Here is a 21,352-nt window from a genome sequence, read left to right on the forward strand (position 1 = left end):
ATGGCCGCCTCCCTGCTCACACACCCTGCCGTTTGCTTCGTCATCGCTCTGCTCGCCTCCTGCTGCCTCCGCCAAGGTAATACTACAAATTTTCTGATCAGTCAAGTTAATGGTAAGAGTGTGTTTAACCACTCCAGTTTGGGAAGTCTATCCTGAATGTGAACAAATGGGTTAAGTGAATGAGTGAGATGAGAACACAGGATTCCCCTCCTTGCTGAGTGTAGAAAGGGATGTTTATGGTGTAGTTCTCATTAACCCCTTCTGTCTGATTACGTATTTTCACTACTTATTCTTGCCACTACCAAACGTCTCAATATAGCTAAAGAGAGACTTTCCTAGCTGTAGAGGTTAGATATATCCTCCATTGGCCCTTCCACAACAAGAGATCTGCTTAAACTGAATAAGTTCGTCTTGTAGTGGAATAAAGTGAAAAATACATCAGACCGAAGGAGTGAGGGTTAAGATGACGATGGCAAATACATTAAAGTATATGAAGAATGAAGGAGTTTGAGGGAGAGTAGTAGATGTATTGATCAGGGATTTGCTCTTAGATATCTGGCAGGGAAAATATGGAAAAGAAATAGAAGGTTGTTTATAGTTATTGTGGATATGGAGACAACATAATGTAGAGTAGGTTACCCAGGAATTTTGGAGGGTATTAAGAGTATATGGAGTGAAAGAAAGATTACGGAGAACAAACCACAGAGGCCCCCCCCCCTACTCTCTCTCTCTCTCTCTCTCTCTCTCTCTCTCTCTCTCTCTCTCTCTCTCTCTCTCTCTCTCTCTCTCTCTCTCTCTCTCTCTCTCTCTCTCTCTCTCTCTCTCTCTCTTTGTTGAATTTCGTAACACTTCTCTGTATCCGATTTCTGTGCTACTGATGCGAGCTGTGTCGACCTTAAACTGACATGAATGACATAAAAGATAATATTAAGGGGCAATACACGAGATAAGTCGCTAAGGAAGAGGTGGCAAGAAAATTTCCTACCCCAACGAGACCATGGAAATGTGAGAGACCGAGGATGAGGTGGAGGGATGAGATGGAGAGGGAAAAGGGGAGGGAGAGACCAAGGATGAGGTGGAGGGATGAAGTGGAGAGATATTTGGATGAGAGAGGTATGATGGTGGAGGACATGGTGACATAGGAGATATTTATTTGCGGTCACTTCTATGGGATTAAGGCGTCTGCTTATTGATAGAGATAGATGAAAGTATCTGGTTCTGAAGAGGAGAGATAATGAATGGAAACTGTGCTCGTGTTTGAGAACGATACATTACTGAGAGGAGATGAAGGGTAGAAGTTGAAGAATCTCTAGTGGAATTTGGCAGTTTGTCTGATAGGAGAAAATATGAGAGTAAATACAGGCAAATCCAACCAGATAGTTTGAAGAGTCGCAGAAAGAGAAGTGGGGTTTATATTAAAAGTCACGTTATTAAAACTGAGAGGATGAAGTTGCATGTAAACCCTCATGTTTTTATAGCCATTAATGGAACAGTTGTGACCAATAGATCCTATTAGCCTACATGACACGGTACAGAGCGCATCCAGCAGTGACTTAGAAAGAACATTTACAGTCCATTCAGTCCCCATGATGGCTCTGACAAATAGAAAAACAAAAATGGAAACTTTCCTCCATCTTAGCGATCTCATTGTTAATAATACGAACCTAAATTGTCCGGAAACAGAAAATGTGGGAATATGACATTATTTCGATAATACTGCGAAAGTTGGTTGCACTTTGGATGAATTAAAGAAAAGGGAAATGCAGGTACGGATAGAGTTCCAGACATCGTGAGAAAGTAACAACAACAACAACAACAACAACAGGGTAGTACCAGGCATCGACAGAAAGTAACAACAACCACAACTACATACCAATAATGACTAGAATTCCGAAATTGCTGAGGAAATATTCAAATAACTCCACATTCCAAACGAAAATACCTTTATCACTGTAGACCTAATATTATGGGACTTTTGGTATGACTCAGAATTTTTAACGGATTTTGATCTGTGACCTTGAGATCAAGGTCAAGGTCGTTCATACTATGCAAATCTTGTTCACTCATGACCCACTACATTTCCACCGAGTTTGGTCAAAATCGGCCGAATGCTTTCCAATTTAGCACTCCAGGCATGAGACAGCCATTTTTTTTTTTTTCCTCAGTATATCAAAAAGTATTTGTTTGATCTTAATAGCAATACCCAAGTGCATATATATATATATTTTTTTTTACGTGTCCGACTCTGGGCAAAGGCTCAGAGCCTATTTCATAGGGGCAGTCACCTATCCCAAGGCCCAGTAGTCCTCCTACACCTCCACATGTCACCACTTCGGCGCTAACACCCAGCGTCCATATTGAATACATGCTAGGGCTGTCTCATACGGGACTGGTGTATTGGTATTAGCGGGGGTACTTTTACGACATGTCGGCAGGTCATCTGGTAGATCAGGAAAGTTTGCTTTTTTAGGAAATTCAAATCCTTAAACTGTTCCCTGCCCCAGCCGGGATTCGATCCTGGGTCCATTAGGACTGCAGGCCGCCTCTCTACCGATTCAGCCATCGCCTATTGGGATATTTGCAAAGCAATCGATTCAGTAGTTTTTATTACGCAGGAGAGCAAAAACTGAAAAAATAACATTGAGGGAGCTAGTACGGTGCTAGTGCTAGGGGAAAAAAAAAAAAAAAAAAAAAAAAAAGATTGTGCCAAAAGAAGCCTGCAACCAAAATACATCACTCCTGAAAGTTTCAAGTCTGTATTTCGAACGGTCTTGGAATGTCGGCCTTCTAGATTTACCCCCCCCCCCACAAAAAATGAAATTATATCTACAATATCAATAAGAACTCCATACAATGTAGAGTTTTTTATAATAGTAGTAGTAGTAGTAGTATGTAGTAGTAGTAGCAATAATAATAATAATAATAATAATAGTAATGATGATAAAAGTAATAATAATAATGTGAGTGTAGGAGTGATGAAGGCATTACATACTTCTATACTTACAAAATTAACGCGCATTATTAAGGCTTGTACCACAAGGGGCACTAGTTCGCCTGCTCACAGTGTCTACTACACCCCTAGGGCATGTCCGTTGCTTTTCTTCTTGGCACATCATGGAGAAAATCGCCAGTGTGCAGAGAAATGTACCAAGCCTTTCTCAGTTTGGGATTATTAGCCAGAAAATGACAGTGAAAAGTAGAAAAGATGAAATATTAGAACTTTTGTCCCTGTTCATACGGTGCTGGGAGAACAAAAGCCGAGAGCGAGAGCTGAGGAAGCATGCTATTGCAGAAATGTTTTTGGAGTGACGTGGATGGACAGAAGAATAACAGAATGAACTCGTAAAGAATGCGGTTTGGAGATTGATACAGCAGGAAAAAGAGTGAACGATTTACCGTGATTCAGACATATGGAGTGATAGGGGCAGTGAGGAATTACACGATATAAGAAGGTATGGGGCTAGGTGGGCTGGGAGGATAAGAACGGTAGACCATAATTAAGGTAGTTTGAGATGAAGGAGGGAAGTTGATGAGACGATATGCCTGTGAGTCCACCGTGATAAAAGCAAATATGGTGAGCCTCCTAAACGAGATCTGTACAGTCCATTCAGGTGCGACTAAGGACCCTGCACATAATTAGTACCTGAGCAGAATTAAAGAAACTAAGGTATCTGATCAGCACAACCCAGCTATGAGAAGATGATTTCACAAGATATGTAATGCGAGCCATCCAAGAGTGAACACGTAAAAGACAAAGTATGTTCAGAGATGATAGAGTTGTTCATTGTTAACTATTATAAGAGGATGGTGGTGTAAAAGACTGTATCGAGTACAAAAATGGAGGAACTGTGTTTTTAATAACAACAAAGATTCTGCTGCCTCAGTTAGCAGTAATATAATGGAAAAATCAAACATGAGTGTGCCAATGTCTCATCTCCTGTGTGTTGGAAGGTGGTGTGGAAGATGTCGTTAGTGAATGGGAAGAGAAACGTTTGAGATCCTTTTTTCTGAGGCGAACCCTAATAGGATGGGGCAATAAAAGAATAAATAGGCAGACAAACAGATAGCAAGAGAGAGAGAGAGAAAGAGAGAGAGAGACTGTTTAAATTCAATCTGATCAGCTCCTGACATGAATCTCGTCTCTGCTCGCAAGTGGACTTGTTGGAGTTGGGTAGGATAAGTGTGTAACAGTGTGTGTTGCGAAATTCAAGTCAGCTTTAATGCTAAGCCGCACCACAACCCTGGCAGGAACGTCCTTAATCTGGGGTCACGGGAGGCGGGAACCTGTTTGTGTGAAGGGGGAGGGGCCACCGAAACACCCTCCCGGCCCCCGATCCCCTCACCCTTGTCTCAGTGGCATCATCCGCACGATACAATAAACAAGACTTTGTAGAATATTTTGGTGTTTGATTACATGATGTTAATGACTGAGTATGAAACATCCTCTGCTTTGGGAGGCCATAAATGGCTACCATGCTGTATAATGCTTTTAAATTCTCATCCCACTCAACTTTTACTATACGGAACGCAGTGAATGAAAATCTAAGACAGTAACAGTAATCACTGCTAAACCAGCACCAAGCACTATCACTAAGGTATCCTAAGGTAAGAGTATAAGACGTGGCTGAGTCGGTAGAGAGGCGGCCTGCAGTCCTACCGGACCCAGGATCGAATCCCGGCTGGGGGAGGGAAAAGTTTAAGGATTTGAATTTCCTAAAAAATGAAGACTTTCGTGATCGACCAGATGACCCGTCGACGTGTCGTAAAAATATCCCCGCTAATACCAATACACCAGTCCTGTATGAGACAGCCCTAGCATGTACTCAATATGGATGGTGGGTGTTAGCGCCGAAGTGGTGACATGTGGAGGTGAAGGAGGACTACTGGGCCTTGGGATAGGTCACTGCTCCCGAGAAATAGGCCCTGAAGCCTTTGCCCAGAGTCGGACACGTAAAAAAAAAATAATAAATAAAAAATAATACCGCATTAACACCTCTGTGGTCTTCCCCCAAGTGTACACAGCAATCTAGAATCAGGATTATAATATGAAACAGTATAATACTGGTAAAAACTTTTTTTATTACATGCCTAAGTAACGTTTCTATTTAATAAGCTTTTTTGTTTATTATTCCACCGAGCTTATGGTTTAGTGCAACTACTTACCGAGTCAAACATCCACGTAAGACTGCTTCATTACAGCGAAATCTTGAAGTTAAGATAAACTGCAGTTTATTTGTCATCGTTAAGCCTTTATACCTGACAGGCTTCATACAATAATGAAGAAAGAGAGGTTGGCTGTGTACCTGAAGTGAAGAGTAGAGCTTTTAATCTATACAAATAAACGAATTTTTCATACTGATTATAGACAGGTATATCAGATTTAAAAACTTTAAAAATTGTTGTCAAGCTAAACGGTATCATTATAGTGAACTACAAGAACTGAAGGCGATGATGGAGAGCATTCATAGGATGGCTCTGTGCACCCTAGTTGGAACAGCTGCGGCATTCACCCAGGAGCCAAACCTCCTCATATTTCCCACCACCTCGCCGTGAGAAGAACCCTGCTGAGGCACTGTCTACCACAAGGAGGCATCGGATTCCAACACGGTGTAGGTACTGTAGAACGGCCCCACAGAAGCACTTGCTTACCTGTGGTCGAAGGATCTGCTCGTTCAGACAGACTGGAGTTAAGTAACAGCAACAATAACAGTAACAACAACAACAGTAACAGCTACAACAATAACAACAACAATAACAAGTAAAAATATATATTATATAAAATATATCAAAATATTGGGATGAGAGTATGCCAAAAGTCACTGGAATAAGGCTGAGGCAATAAAAAGGCATAACTATAACTCTATCCCTAAAATAGTTTTAATGGCATACTTTTATGCATTGTATGTCTGCAGAGTTTTGGAGCGAATGTGAATGTGGTAATGATGGGAGATCTGAATGCTAGAGTGGGAAATGTAGCAGTTGAAGGTGTAGTTGGTATGCATGGTGTGCTTGGAAGAAATGAAAATGGGGAACGAATGATAGCGACGTGTGTTGAGCGAGAGATGGTGATTGGAAATACGCTGTTTGAGAAGAAAGATATTTATAAGTATACATGGGTGAGACAGGAGGGTGGAAGGGTTGTTGATAGAGCTTTGATGGACTATGTGGTTGTGTATAGGAATGTAATAGGAAGATTGTTGGATGTGAGAGTTCTGAGAGGGGAGGGTGGATGTATGTCTGACCACTACCTGGTGGAGGGAAAGTTAAGAGTAGGTAAGAGATGGGTGAGAGCTAGGAGGGTTAGGTGTGGCAGGGAGGTTTTGAAAGTAAGTGAGTTGGATAAAAGAGAGAAAGAGATAGAGTATCAGGAGAAATTGAAAGATGAGTGGAACGCAGTGAAAGATCGGGAAAATGGCAGTGTGGAGGAGGAATGGCAGTTGTTTAAGAGTGCTGTGGTGGGGCAGGCAGAAGAGGTGTGTGGTGTGATACGTGTGGGTGGTGGTGTAAGAAAAGGAAGTGAATGGTGGTGCGAGGAAGTAAGTATGGCTGTGGCTGAGAAGAGACGTGCATATGAAGTGTGGCTGCAGAGGAAGGATGAGATGTCATGTGAAAGGTATAAGGAAAAGAGGAATAGGGTGAGAAGGGCTGTGCGTGATGCTAAAGTGGCAGCAGATCAGACGTGGGGTAGGCGGCTGACAGAGAATTTTCAACAGAATAAGAAATTGTTTTGGAAGGAGGTGAAAAGGGTGCGAAAGGGAGAGTCTGGGAAGGAAGAACGAGTAAAAGCAGAGGATGGAAGGATGTTAAATGAGATGGATGCAGTAAGGAAGAGATGGGCAGAGTATTTTGAAAGATTGTTAAATGTATAGGAGGAAAGGGTGGCTGAGATTGTGGCAGATGGAAGGGTGCAAGGAATAAATGTGTTGGGAGAATTGAATGATTCTTTGATCACGAAAGAGGAAGTGGAGAAGGCAGTAAAGGAGATGAAAACAGGGAAAGCTGCAGGTATGGATGGGTGTGCTGTGGAATGCCTGAAGAGTGGTGGAGTGACCATTGTTGACTGGTTAGTAAGATTGTTGAATGTGTGCTTTGTGAAAGGTATGGTGCCAATTGACTGGGCAAGTGCTTGTGTGGTCCCGTTGTATAAAGGCAAGGGTGATAAGTATGAATGTACTAGCTTTAGGGGTATAAGTCTGTTGAGTGTTGTAGGTAAGGTTTATGGTAGAGTGTTAATTATGAGGGTTAGAGAGGGTACAGAGGGAGTGATTGGTGAAGAGCAGTGTGGCTTTAGGAGAGGGAGGGGATGCACGGATCAGGTGTTTGCTGTGAGACAAGTGTGTGAAAAGTATTTAGCGAAAGACAAGGATGTGTTTTGGGCATTCATGGATTTAGAGAAAGCGTATGATAGAATTGATAGGGAGGCTTTGTGGACTGTTTTAAGATTGTATGGACTTGATAGTAGGTTACTAAAAGGGGTGAAAAGTTTTTATGTAAATAGTAGAGCGTGTGTAAGAGTGGGAAATGCTGTGAGTGACTGGTTTCCTGTGAGAGTGGGGCTGCGACAGGGATGTGTGATGTCGCCTTGGTTGTTTAATATTTACATGGATGGTGTTGTAAGGGAGGTGAATGCAAGAGTTTTAGGTGGAGGTCTGAGTCTGGTGAATGTTGATGGTGGAGGGTGGAATCTGAAGCAGCTGGTGTTTGCAGATGATACTGCACTGGTGGCTGATTCAGAGGAGAGATTGAGACAGTTGGTAGAGGAGTTTGGAAGGGTGTGTGAAAGGAGGAAATTGAAAGTAAATGAGAATAAGAGTAAAGTGATGAAGTGTACGAGGTTGGTAGATGGTAGGGGGATGAATACAGCTTTGAATGGCGAGTTGCTTGAGGAGGTAGAGTGTTTTAAATATCTAGGGTCACATGTTGCTGTGGATGGAAGAATAGAAGTGAAGTTTAGAATAAATGAAGTAGGAAAGGTGCTGGGAGGAATGAAAAAAGTGTTTAGATGTCGTTCGCTTAGAATGGATGTAAAGAGAAGGTTGTATGAGGGTGTTGTGGTACCGACTGCGTTATATGGGGCTGAAACATGGAATATGGGTGTAGCAGAGATGAAAAGTTTGAATGTAATGGAGATGAGGTGTCTGAGGAGTATGTGTGGAGTGACGCGTATAGATCGAGTGCGAAATGATGAAGTGCGAAGGAGAACTGGAGTTGTTCGGGAGATAGCTGGTAGAGTTGAGCAGAGGGTGTTGCGATGGTTTGGGCATATGGAGAGAATGGATAATGAGCGATTGGTGAAAAAGATATCTAGATCTGATGTGAGAGGTGTAAGGCTGAGAGGAAGACCACGAATAGGATGGATGGACAGTGTGAAGAGAGCACTGGATGCGAGAGGGATGTCTGTTAAGCAAGGAAGAGTGGCTGTGCGTGACAGAAATAAATGGAGAGAAATTGTGAATGAATAAGTGATGACGCAGCCCTGAGGGGATATTCTCCCGCATTTGGTGTGATCAGCTAGTCGGATCAGGTGTGGGTAAGGGGATGGGTCTGTTATGATGTGGCAGGGGTAAACCAGCTCTGCTGTCGGGCCCTGTTGCGGATGTCACTGATTGCATTGCGCAGTTGACCCTTGTGCGGTGTGGTGCGGTGAGGATCTGTCCGTTCTTCCCTTGGGGCTAAGATGCGAATGAATGTGTTTGAATGGATGAGTAAATGGGGAGTGTGTCGTCCTGTCTCGGCTACCTCCCTTTCCTTGGGGGAAGCAGCCTAGGTATATAGATATAGATAGATGGTTGAGTAATACGTATACCATAATCATGACACCGTTAGAATGTACATACGTTTAATATCTGCAGCACCATATTGGTGGCTACTTGAGTAAAAGTAATGTAAGATGGAGATACTGTATAATGTCCTTTTACTGCCTCGACCTTTTTCAAATAGTTTTTAGCACATTAACATCTGTATATTTCAGTATGCTTTATACAATGTATTTTTATACTAGTTTCACTTTCTTGAAGCCCCCAACCACCACACCCACACACCACCCCAACCTTCCCCTGCCCCCCCACCCCTCACCCCCCCACCCTCACCCTCACCAAGATATGTATTATACATATTATAGGAAAATATAGGAATATAATGAAATCATGGGACCTAATCAGAGAAACTGTAAGAAAAAGCAAAATCATAAAGAAAACCGATTGTTTACGGAAAAGCTAAATATGATAGACATAGAACAGGGAGGTTTTAGGAAGGGAAGAGGTTGTGCAGATCAGATATTCATGCTTAGATCTTTAGTGGAAAAGTTTCTAGAGAAAGGAAAGAAGTTGTATGCAGATTACATGGATTTGGAGAAAATATATGACAAGGTGGATTGACAAGGATTGTGGAAAGCATTAAGAATATATGGAGTAGATGGGAAGTTGTTGAATGCTATGAAGAGTATTTATGAGGGTGCTAATGCTGCAGTGCGTGTGGATAGTGAACTGAGTGAATTTTTCTATTTGAAGGTTGGATTGAAACAGGGATGTGTCATGTCTCCATGGTTGTTCAAAATGTATATGGATGGGGTTATAAAAGAGATACAAGGTAGGGTAGTGGATGTTGGAGCAGCCCTAATGAGAAAGGACAGTGCTTGGAAACTCCCTGTTCTGTTGTTTGCAGATGATATTGTGTTGTTAAATGAAGACGAAGGGGAGCTGCAGGGCTTGCTGTATGAATCTGGGGAGAGTGTGTAAGAAACGGAATCTAAAGGTGACCGTAGGGAGGAGTAAAAGGTATGGTCTTCGAGAGAAGTGAAGTCAGTGAATGTACAGTGAGGTTGGATGAGGAGGAAATGGAAAATGTGAGTGCGTTTAAGCACTTAGGTAGTGTGATGGGTAAGGACGGAAGCTTAGAGGGTGAAGTGCTTGAAAGGGTACAACAAGGAAGAAAGGTTGCTGGTTCCTTGAAAGCAGTGATAAGAAATACGAACGTATGGAGGTGAAAAAGTTACTCCATGACAGTATTGTGATACCAACTCTATCGCAGGGAAGTGAAGCCTGGACCTTGTTGGAGGGACAGAAGTCAAGAGTGAGAGCAGTAGAAATGAGTAATTTGAGAGAAGCATGAGGAGTCACATGGAGAGAGAGACTGACAAATGAGGAAGTGAAGGAGCGTTGTGGTGTGGATGCGGATGTGATAGGAAGCGTTAGAAGAAACACACTGAGGTGGTTTGGCCATGTGGAGAGGATGGAGAGTGAGAGACTGACGAGGAGAGTGTATGTGAGTGAGGTGGAGGGGGGGAGAGGGAGGGGGAGGCCAAGGACGAGATGGAGGGATGGAGTGGAGAGGTATATGAGAGAAGGAGGTGTGAGCGGGGAACAAGGTAGTCAAATGGCAGGGGACAGGGCGACATGGAGGCGATTTTTCTGTTGCCACCGCTTAAGGGATTGAGGCGTCTGGCAATAGATTGATAGATAGACATTATGGCATATGCAAGAAAACTCTGTGAAAACTGGTGTGAAACGCCTTTGAACGCAAGAAATTCGACCTATTTACTAACAGCAAATATCAGCACTATATTCTCTAGACCGACTAATTATAATAAGGTTACCGAGAGTACTAAGATATTCAATTTAAAAAAAATCCAGGGTAACATGGAATATGTTCATATAGGCTATCATTATGCAAACATGCACATTATTTATCTATGTTGTACCGCATAAGTCAGTCCCATGCCCAAGAAGTGTTTCCTGATTACCGATGACGAAGTAAAGACCTTGGGGTGGCTAAGTCAGAAACAGAGATTTCCGTCCGTTTGTCCGTTCTTTCGTTTTGTACAGCCAGCAGTTATGGACCAGCTTTGTCTGCTGAATGTCAAATGGATCTTCTCAAATTGGCAGGGTTATCCTCTTCATTATAATGGTCAATATGCTGATCTAAACTCCAAAGGTCACAGTAATAAAAAAAAAAAAAAAAAGTCAAGATGAGGCAAACTTCTTTATTTACAAGAGTATAGCGATGAAATTGGTATCACTGGAGAGAGTGTTCAGAATGCAGTAAATTATGTCCTTATCACAGTAATAATGCAACCCACTGGAAATTAGCCTCTTATATTGTGCGCTTGTGTTGAGACCTCATTAGGTGATGGAGGTAGGTAGGAAGGTAGGTAAGGCAGGGGGGTAGGTAGGAAGGTAGGTATGGCAGGGAGGTAGGTAGGTAGGTAGTTAGGTAAGTAGGGAGATAGTAAGAAGGTAGACAGGTAGGTAGGTAGGTAATTATGAAGATAGGTACGGAGATAGGTAGGTAGGCCAAGAGACAGGTAGGCTGGGGTGTAGGTAAGGTGAGCAGTGAAGTAGTTAGGTAGGAAGGTAGGGGGGGAGGTTGATAGGGTGCAAGGCAAGGACGTGGGTAGGCAGGGAGATAGGCAGGTAAGAAGGCGAACAGGGAGGTAGGAAGGTAGGCAGACATATAAGCAATGAGACAGGTAAATTGGGAGGAGGTTGGGAAGTGAGCTGGGAAGTGGTAGGCAGGAAGACAGATAGGTAAGCAGGTAGGTAGGAAGGCAGGAGGTTAGACAGGACGGTACAGTTGGCAGGAAGGTACAGTTGGTAGGAATTAAAGTAGGTAGTGAGGTAGGTGGGGAAAAGAGACAAAAAGTGCAAGTTAATCCTTTATGCGCTACAGGATGAACTTGCACCTTACTATCTCCTGGTGAAAGGATCACATAGTAGAACAAGGTGGTTGCAAAACCTGAAATCAGCGCAATGATAAGATATTGCTGCACACAACAAGAATCGTAAGATACTTTGTCTTTAGGACGCTAGCGTGGCAACCTGCCTGTTAATAGGAAGACGACGGTATGGTTAAGTATGGTTATCGCTCAGTTTTATTTTTATCTAGATTTTCTAAGATTCTTTTAAATTACATAATGCATAGGACTGTGACGTCATTTATTATCAAACAATCTGTTGCGTATGTACCAATTTGGTTTCCGAGAAGGACACAGAGCTCACTCAGGCTTTTATGATATTTGGTCCGAAAAAATCTGTAAGGAATTAAGGATTGTCGTCATTCCAAAGGGAATCATACTAGTCTCCATACAACTGTAGAACACTGACATACTTCAGTGCAGATTAACACTAATAAACATACGGTACATGAACATAGGATCCTCAGGTTTGCGTGGTTTGGCCTTTGATCCCACAATTTCCTATGAAAGGTCTAAATAACAAACAAATCAAATAAAAATAATCTATGGGTATTTACGCAAGTAACAGTTGTACTAAGCATGAAGCGAGCTGGTGAAGAGGAGGAGCAAAAAAAAAAAAAAGTCACCAAACTGAAAACTGCTTGGATGGAAGAGAGAAATCAAAGATGAAACAAATAAACAAACAAAGGAAAATTAAAGACAGGAAGAAGCAACGGCAGAAAGAAATGAAAGAAGGAAAGAAAAAAAAAGGGAAGAAGAAGAAGAAGAAACAAAGAAACTGAGCAAATACCGTAGTATAGTGCGATCTAATTAGATATAAGTTAGTACCTCCGCCAAGGAGGTTATGTTTTCACCCCTGTCCGTTTGTCTGTTTGTTGGTTGGTTGGTTTGCGAGCAAGATTACACAAAAACTACTGGGCGGATTTCCACGAAACTTGGTAGAAGAATGGGCTTTGGCTCAGAATACACTCCATTAATTTTGGTGCGGATCCGAATAAAGGTGCGGATCCAAGATTTTTTTTTTTTTCCACTGTCTTTAACATTGCGAGATAAGGAATTGGCGGAGGTATGCGCTTTACTGAGTCTCATTCTAGTTCTATATGAAAAAGTGTTCAGATTTTGAATGACATGTTTGAATGAACAAACATCAATGTTTCGTGCCTTTTTACAAACGTAGAATTATATTTTGTCTTCTTGATCACTGATTTTCTACTAGAATATGAGTTTTCAGGCACAGATTTGGTGAAGGGGTCTCCCCCTCCCCCATTTTTTTTGACAGACCAGTGGCTAATTATAATAGAACATTTTTTTTTTTTTAATACATGCAATAAATGTCTTTGATAAATATTATGAAACATTCATTTCAATGAAAAGAGGGATTTGATAATAAACTGTGAAGAATTTGGTAATGATTAAGCATGAACTCAACTTTGGCAAATCTGCTAGGAATCACCACCCCAGTCCCCCCATTCCAAAGTGCTGTATCCAACCCTGTCATGTTTGATTATATGAGCTGATGGGGTATTAGAACTAGTCTTACGTTTACTTTCTTTTGTTTTTATTAACATCCAGTCTCCTGTTGCCTATCAATGCGTTAATATACAAGATCATTTGATATTAGAAAAGGATCAAGTCTCATTGTCATATTCGAATTATATGTAATGATACTGCTTACACAAATTACAATATATATGTGTAAGTGTGGGAGGTGGTGACACCAAGTCAGTAGAGAGGTGGTCTGCCGTCCTAACTGACAAGATTTCTCTTCCTGGTTGGGGTAGGGAACAGTTTAAGAATTCGATTATCGTTAAAACAAACTTCACTAATCACCATAGAATTCGCCATGTAAAAACACTCCTTACTCTGATACATTCACACTCTCACGTCAACTTATTCTCACTTCCTTGTGCTTACTTTTTCACTAGGAATTCCGTATTATTGGTGGTGAGCGAGAGTGTGAACAATCCCCATTTTTCGGCAATAATTTCTGCGGAAGTAGACTGACTACATTCCGTAATGCTGACAGGTTGACTACATCTAGCATTTGACCACTTGCGAGTTTGGGCCCACAAAGAAGCTGAAAATATTGACGATGATAATGTAGCACTAGCACAAAATGGGAACATTTCGTGTGAAAGTAGCTTTGGCATATATCAGGTACTTGTAAGACAGTGTTCTGGTTCGACTTAGTCGAGAATAAGGGAAGTAGACTACAATAAAAAAGACCGTCCATCTCTTCACGGTGCTTGAAAAATTGCTTATTATTTTCCTAATTTACGGCTACAGTGAAGCATAACATGGCTCAGTAATTACTTAACGTCAAGTTAAAGCTGTTTTGACACGATACTTATCTATTTTAGGTAAGATTTATGCAGAGAGTACAAAAAAAAAAAAAAATCTACTGTATGTTGATATTTTTAACTACTTTATATCCCCAAACTCGTAAGTGGCCAATTACAGATGCTCCATCAATTACCATTAAGAAAAAAATAATAATAAGGGTTTGCACACGCCTTCATACTCCAATTTTAATAATATAAGCAGTAACATTCATGCTCACTCTTTCTCTCTCACATTAACACACTTTAACTGACTCACATTCACACTTGCACCCCTCCCCAGTTCTAGGGGGTTTTGTTCGAATTCAGCCATGACCTCCACCTGGTTGGGTCATATTCCAAGCATGAAGACGCTATGTGGGCAGTACCTTTTGGCTAACATCTCCAGCACCAGAATCGGGGCTGCCCTCCACTTCAATGTTCCTCTTCTGAACGTAGGCTCCAACTAACATATCACCATGCAAAATATATCATTCAGCTCTAATCCCATGCCAACCCTAGTGCTCGTATCAGTGCTGGGACTTCTGACCAGGTGTTCCCATTCCCACTGCTTAACACAAACTATACTCATCAGAGAAATTACCAATATGCCGGGAATCGAACCCGGGACTCTCAGAGCCAGCCAGGCAGCATACCACTACACCACGACCAGGTAAAACTTAACTTACGTTGTCACAATCTTGTAACCAACGTCCCTCCGCCCCCACTGTGGGCATGAAGAGGAAGAGTTAACCCCCTGGCACTCGGGCAAGTAGTTGCTTTTAATCTATCCCAAACACTTACGGCAAGTCAGAATGAAGAGAGAACCTGTACTTTACACAGGAAAAATCATCAGAGAAATTACCAATATGCCGGGAATCGAACCCGGGACTCTCAGGGGAGAGTCAAGCAGCATACCACTACACCACGACCAGGTAAAACTCAACTCACGTTGTCACAATCTTGTAACCAACGTCCCTCCGCCCCCACTGTGGGCATGAAGAGGAAGAGTTAACCCCCTGGCACTCGGGCAAGTAGATGCTTTTAATCTATCCCAAACACTTACGGCAAGTCAGAATGAAGAGAGAACCTGTATTTTACACAGGAAAAATCATCAGAGAAATTACCAATATGCCGGGAATCGAACCCGGGACTCTCAGGTGAGAGCCAGGCAGCATACCACTACACCACGACCGAGTGCCAGGGGGTTACCTCATCCTCTTCATGCCCACAGTGGGGGCGGAGGGACGTTGGTTACAAGATTGTGACAACGTGAGTTATATCTCCTGGTCGTGGTGTAATGGTATGCTGCTTGACTCTCACCTGAGAGTCTCGGGTTCGATTCCCGGCATATTGGTAATTTCTCTGATGATTTTTCCTGTGTAAAATACAGGTTCTCTCTTCATTCTGACTTGCCGTAAGTGTTTGGGATAGATTAAAAGCATCTACTTGCCCGAGTGCCAGGGGGTTAACTCATCCTCTTCATGCCCACAGTGGGGGCGGAGGGACGTAGGTTACAAGATTGTGACAACGTGAATCAAATTTTACCTGGTCGTGGTGTAGTGGTATGCTGCCTGGCTCTCACCTGAGAGTCCTGGGTTCGATTCCCGGCATATTGGTAATTTCTCTGATGATTTTTCCTGTGTAAAATACAGGTTCTCTCTACAAACTATACTGTTTTCCCTAACATCAAAGTCTTCTTAATTTTATAACTTTTGGAAGATTATGTAATGGAGATAAAGTATTAGGCATGTTAAATAAGGGTGCAGAGGATAGGGAGTTTGGGTATGCATCAGGTTATGTGATTTCGTGACGTAGGTATCTTTTGGTTAGAAAATGAGTTAGGAAATGGGCTAATCCTTTAAACGCCAGGTCATCCTCGGTATTTCACTCTGGCTACTGCCGGCTGATATTCAGCTATTAGAAACCCCCTGTAGCCAAGGGATTATAAAAGTAGCAGGTAGCAAATGGTACATGATACATGGCTGGAGTTAGTATTCATTGTATTATATAATCCCTCTCATGAGTAAACATGTTTATTCCCATCTCGTTTACTCCCTTGCAGGAATGATTTTTCTAATTATTTTTCTTTTACAATAAACAATCCCACTTGTGGTACAGGTAGTGGTACAGGACTTCAGCACTTTGTGGAACGGCCCAAGAGTGTGTCAGCTTTGGAGGGTGAGGACGTCCTGCTCCGTTGTGTGGTGGCCGGGCAGCAGGGCCGTGTTCAGTGGACAAAAGATGGATTTGCTCTAGGTGGGTTCACATGACACCTTTACCACAGAATGTTTGTGTGACTCAAGTACGTGAGAGCTACGAAAGAAATTGCTGAATATGCCTTTCTTTATCCTTTAAGTAGTTTTGCCAGATTTAGGAATTTTATGTTGTCTAATGACTGACAGTTACATGCAGCTGCAACACTTCCCAGTGAAAAGGCTGAAACCTCTATCGAACAATCCTTTCAGTAAATCAGGTTCACCTAGAAAATTTTAGTTTGGCTATTACTAGTGGATGGAATACCCTCTGTCCATTCGCCTATCGAATTACAAGCTAAATGGCTTCCTGTAGACCAGGAAGCTGTACATTTTGCTTGGGTGGTTATCCATAGAAGTAGCCTCCCATACTGGGTTGGTATCAGTGAGGACTTGTGGCTGTAAAGGTTTTGCGTGTGGAACCTAATGGTAAACGGGTCGGGTTGGGAAAGAGTCAACAGGAAAGCAAGGCAGAGACATGCCAACATATACAAGATTTTTATATCGTCAGAGTGAACGAAAGAGGTGCCACATGATTTTCTTCAGTGAGGGAAATCTCGCTCAATGATTATCAAAATCTCTCACTAAATCATGAAGCAAAAATATCGCCTTGATCTCGAAATGTTATGGAAACCGAGACTTTTTTTCTTTGGGGGTGTCAGGGTTACCAGGGAGGACACCTAATGGTGCCAGAAGAAACACCGAAACATATGGGGATGATGAGTTGTATTTAGGCAATTGTGCCTTTCAGTACCTACACCCGTGAAACAGACAGAAAATGAATTAGATAAATGTGTAGATGTCGTCTTTGGGTGTATTTTGTCCTGGAAGCTGCCAACACGTGAAGTCAGGGGTGTACAGCTAGAGTAAATGGGGTTAATGGGCTTAGACCTGGGCTTTTTCCTGCGTGGCAGGTGGAAGAGCTGCTGCCTGGAACAACAGGGACAAGACGTGGCACTTGTATCCTGGGGTGGCACCTGTATTGCTTACACGCACAGCATTTGTTGTGGGGAAAACAGCAAGGGATAGTACGAGTATGAAACATACGTAAGAAGGTGTTTGTTATAATAATTTATGTCAGTATTTTTTTTTTTTTTTTTTTTTTTTTTTTGTCAGCCCAGGTCTGTCAGGACTGAGTGCGGTGAGAAGAGACAAGTGGGGAGGAAAGGCTTAGACTGTTGTTGTTTTTGTTGTCGCTGAAACCCCAGGCTCATTTGGACATGAACCCAATGGACTGCAGGAAACGGCCACTTCAGCTGGTCGCTCCGAGAAGTCATTTTTGAGGTTATATGGAAGGATTATCTGTGCTGTGATGTGGTGTAGTAGATAAATAAATGTTTTGTGGTGTGGGGGGCTGCACTGCAGTGTGGGCAAGTTTGTGAGCTGTATTTTTATTGGTATTATAACAAGGGGTGTGTGACTATATCGTAGTTTTGCTTAGCGTACCCATGTCTCTCTGGGTAGGGTACTTTCTGAGCGGTGAATGCATGGTGGTGGTTCGTGAAGAATGTCATTTGGTTGAAGGTTTTGGAAGGCTGGGGTGGCTATGTGTTTTTGTGTGTGCTTGTGAAGTGTAGTTTTGCGTGGAGGAGAAGGGACATTGCTAAGGTACTCCGTTGTGTTGGATGGTTGTTCATTTTTTGCTTCTTAGTGGACGGGGTGACACAACATGAAATTACATGAGTGGGATTAGCCTTGAACTGAGGCAATGATCTGTGTGCCGCTCATATCCATAAGATCTTTGATCAGTGGATCCGTAATGTTGTTTTCTCAATTTTCCAGTGATGTCCAGTCACGCGTGTGTTTATAAGGACACAAAATGTATGTGATTTGGTTGATTATTTTTTAATACTTTCCCGTCAGTGTATTTTTATTTGTACAGCGAATGTTGATTCCTGATGGTAATTGAGCCCGTTCACTTTCTTATATTTTGATATATATTGTCTTTTTTTTTTTTTTTTTTTTTACTCTATCTCTATTTGTTGGAGACCTTCTTGTCCAAACTGAGGAGGCTCCTGGTCACAGCAGTGGAGCAGAAGTTGTTATTCTTTGATATTTAGGCAACTGAGTTGAGAAACACAAGGTTCTAAACTAGGGTTTGCTTGTCCGTGCTGCAGCAACCTTCATATGGGTGCCAAAACGATTGTCCATGAAAGAGAGAGAGGGAGACACACACACACACACACACACACAGACGGACAGACAGCCAAACAACCAGACAAACGGCTTTTGTGTCGAAATAAACCCATATTTTCCTCAATATGGAGGTGATGGTGGCATCTAAGAAAGCTTTTTCCACGTGAGGGGTCATGAACTCTGTCTTCTTCCCCACAACATACTTCACAGGGTATAAGCAAATAAGCTTTCAAGGTGACGATTAGGCATTTAGCAATGAATCGTGTTAGGATGGGTCAATCTGATACCAATTTGCGTGCCGTGAATACACAACCAGTGTCAATTTCAAGAAACTTTATGGAAAGGTTTATAAAAAGAATAGTGGTGTTACACCATTCCCCTACCTCACTGGGACAGATCCTCGATCCTTCACAACCATTATACCTGTGTGCACAGGTAAACGGTGGCAGCTTTTTTTCTGGTGGATGAAATTAGAGTTTTGAGATTTAAAAAAAAAAAAAAAAAAAAAAAAAAAGTCTCGCCAGTTCTGAATCAAGGGTTTTGTGCGTGTAGGAATCCTTTTTTGATAATCTTACCTTATTCTCATAACTCACTGAAACTTAGTCACTGTTATGAAATAATTGGTTTACTGCAGCTATTTTCTTCCTGTTCTTATATATGAATAAACTGCTGCATGTAACAAAAAAACATATTCCTCCAGAGTTATCAGATTTAAACACTGAAGATCGATGCAGTTCGAAATGTTTTTGGAAGATTAATCTATTTTCATGCTAGTGTGCATAAAATACTAATACAGTATTTGTTATGGATAAGGCAGAAAATTTCACAAGCATACGCTACTGTGCATCATCATGAAAGCAAGGCGGGGATATCGGACATTTTGCATTATCCTTCATCTATGTCGTTAGATTGTTTCCAGCAGGTTATGTATGAATACTTTTTTTTTATGGAGTTTCTATGCTTACAGGTTTTGAGCGTCACGTGCCTGGGTACCCTCGCTATACCTACTTGGGTGACGCTCGACTGGGTCAGCATCATCTGGCCATCAGTCAGGTGTCGCTCACAGACGACGGGGAGTATCAGTGTCAGGTGGGACCCACCCTAAACAGCCCTCCCATCTGGGCTGCTGCCAACGTCACAGTCCTACGTAAGTCTATACCAAACTCAGGAATAAACGGTCTCTCTCTCTCTCTCTCTCTCTCTCTCTCTCTCTCTCTCTCTCTCTCTCTCTCTCTCTCTCTCTCTATACAATATATATATATATATATATATATATATATATATATATATATATATATATATATATACACTCGTATAATTGTGTGTTGCCCACATGGATATGAAGAGTGCATATCACAGTGCAGATACAGAGGGAATGAGGAAGGTGTTGAGAATATTAAGCAGTAGATGGGAAATTGCTGAATTATGATAAAATTTGTTATGAGGGTGCCAGGGCGGCAATGGGAGTGGACGATGAACGAGACGAGTTCATTTACTTGAATGCTGGAGTGCAACAAGAATGTGTCATGTCTCTGTGACCATACAGTAAGTGTTTGGTTGGTGTCATAAAGGAAGTACAAGGTAAGGCAGTGGATGCTGCAATGTCCCTAATAAGAGAGGGGCGGGTGTGGAAATTGCCTATACCTTTGTCAAATGATTCTACTTCTGTTTTGATGTTGGAGAAGGACGCCTTGATTTGGTGACAACGATTTAACTGGGTGGCTCCCCTGCCCGGTTATACAGACTTCCCTTAACTCCCTCTCTGTCCACCTAAAACAGGACGGTGGATTGCAGGAGAAGGGTAACTGCAGCCTCCAGTCCCTTGGTCTCACGTCCAGATGAGTCTGGGACAACAACAGCAACTTTTTTTTTTTTTTTAAGTGAAAACAAGTGGGTGTCGCAAGGCTTGGTGAATGTCTCTGGAAGTGTGTTTGAGAAACAAACGTTGAAAGTAAATGTATTAAATAGTAAAGTTATGATTTTTGAGGGGGATGAAGTCATGGAGTGAAATGTTAGATTTAATGGTTAGCACACTGAGAGAGAATATGAGCATCTTTGCATAGCTAAGCGGCTGTGTAATGTGTACGAACAAGAGTTTAGAAGGTGAAGTGCTAGGTGGGTAACAGTAGGGAAGATATGTCGCGGATGCAGTACATATTTAGGCCTGTGACAAGGAATATCGAGGCGAACACGGAAGTAAGGAAGTTCATGTATGACGGTAGGCCTATTCTGACAGCCACACGTAAGTATCGAAAGCTTGGATCTTGTTGGAAGGACACAAGACAAGAGTGGGAAGACTAGAAATGAATTATCTGAGAGGAGCGGGTGGAGTTACCTGGACAGGCAGACAAATAAGGTAGTTCAGGAGGGTTGCGGTGTTAAATTAGATGTGCTTGAAGGTATTTGGAGGAATACCTTGGGACTGTTTAGCCATATAAAGCGACGTGACTTTATATCCACGTGCTATTAACACAATTCATGTTTGAAAACTTCAGTACTACAAAGCGTCACCGTTTTATTCTTACTATGATTTTGGTTACGACACAGGCCTAAGTTATACTGAAACGCCTGCTTTTTTTGTGTGTGTGTGTCCGACACTGGGCATAGGCTTCACAGCCTGCTCTCAAGGCCAAGTAGTCCTCCTACATCCCATACACCTCTCTACATGTCACCACTTCGGCGCTAGCACCCACCGTCCATATTAAATACATGCTAGGGCTGTCTCATACAGGACTGGTGTATTGGTATTAGCGGGGGTATTTTTAAGACATGTCGGCAGGTCTTCTGGTAGATCAGTAAAGTCTGACTTCATGAAATTCAAATCCTTCAAATGGTCCCTGCCCCAGTGGGGATTTGAACCTGGGTCCGGTAGGACCGCAGGCCACCTCTCTACCGACTGAGCCACAGCCAGATACACCCGGGGAAAGTTCCGCCTGATACACCTGCCTGCC

The 21,352-nt window shown here is 42.3% G+C and overlaps 1 protein-coding gene across 1 annotated transcript in view; it reads left to right on the top strand.

Moving 5' to 3' along the window:
- The window catches only part of LOC145401168 (nephrin-like), a 101,672-nt gene continuing 80,320 nt past the window's right edge, over window positions 1-21,352 (top strand). Inside the window, exons 1-3 of the mRNA XM_080273489.1 lie at window positions 1-76; window positions 16,132-16,269; window positions 19,369-19,548. Of these exons, the coding sequence (XP_080129615.1) occupies window positions 1-76; window positions 16,132-16,269; window positions 19,369-19,548 (394 nt within the window). The remainder of the gene's footprint in view (window positions 77-16,131; window positions 16,270-19,368; window positions 19,549-21,352) is intronic.

Source organism: Coenobita brevimanus, chromosome 6, assembly GCF_032717465.1.
Source record: "Coenobita brevimanus isolate Jiangsu-jjx chromosome 6, ASM3271746v2, whole genome shotgun sequence".
In the NCBI taxonomy this organism is placed as follows: domain Eukaryota; kingdom Metazoa; phylum Arthropoda; class Malacostraca; order Decapoda; family Coenobitidae; genus Coenobita; species Coenobita brevimanus.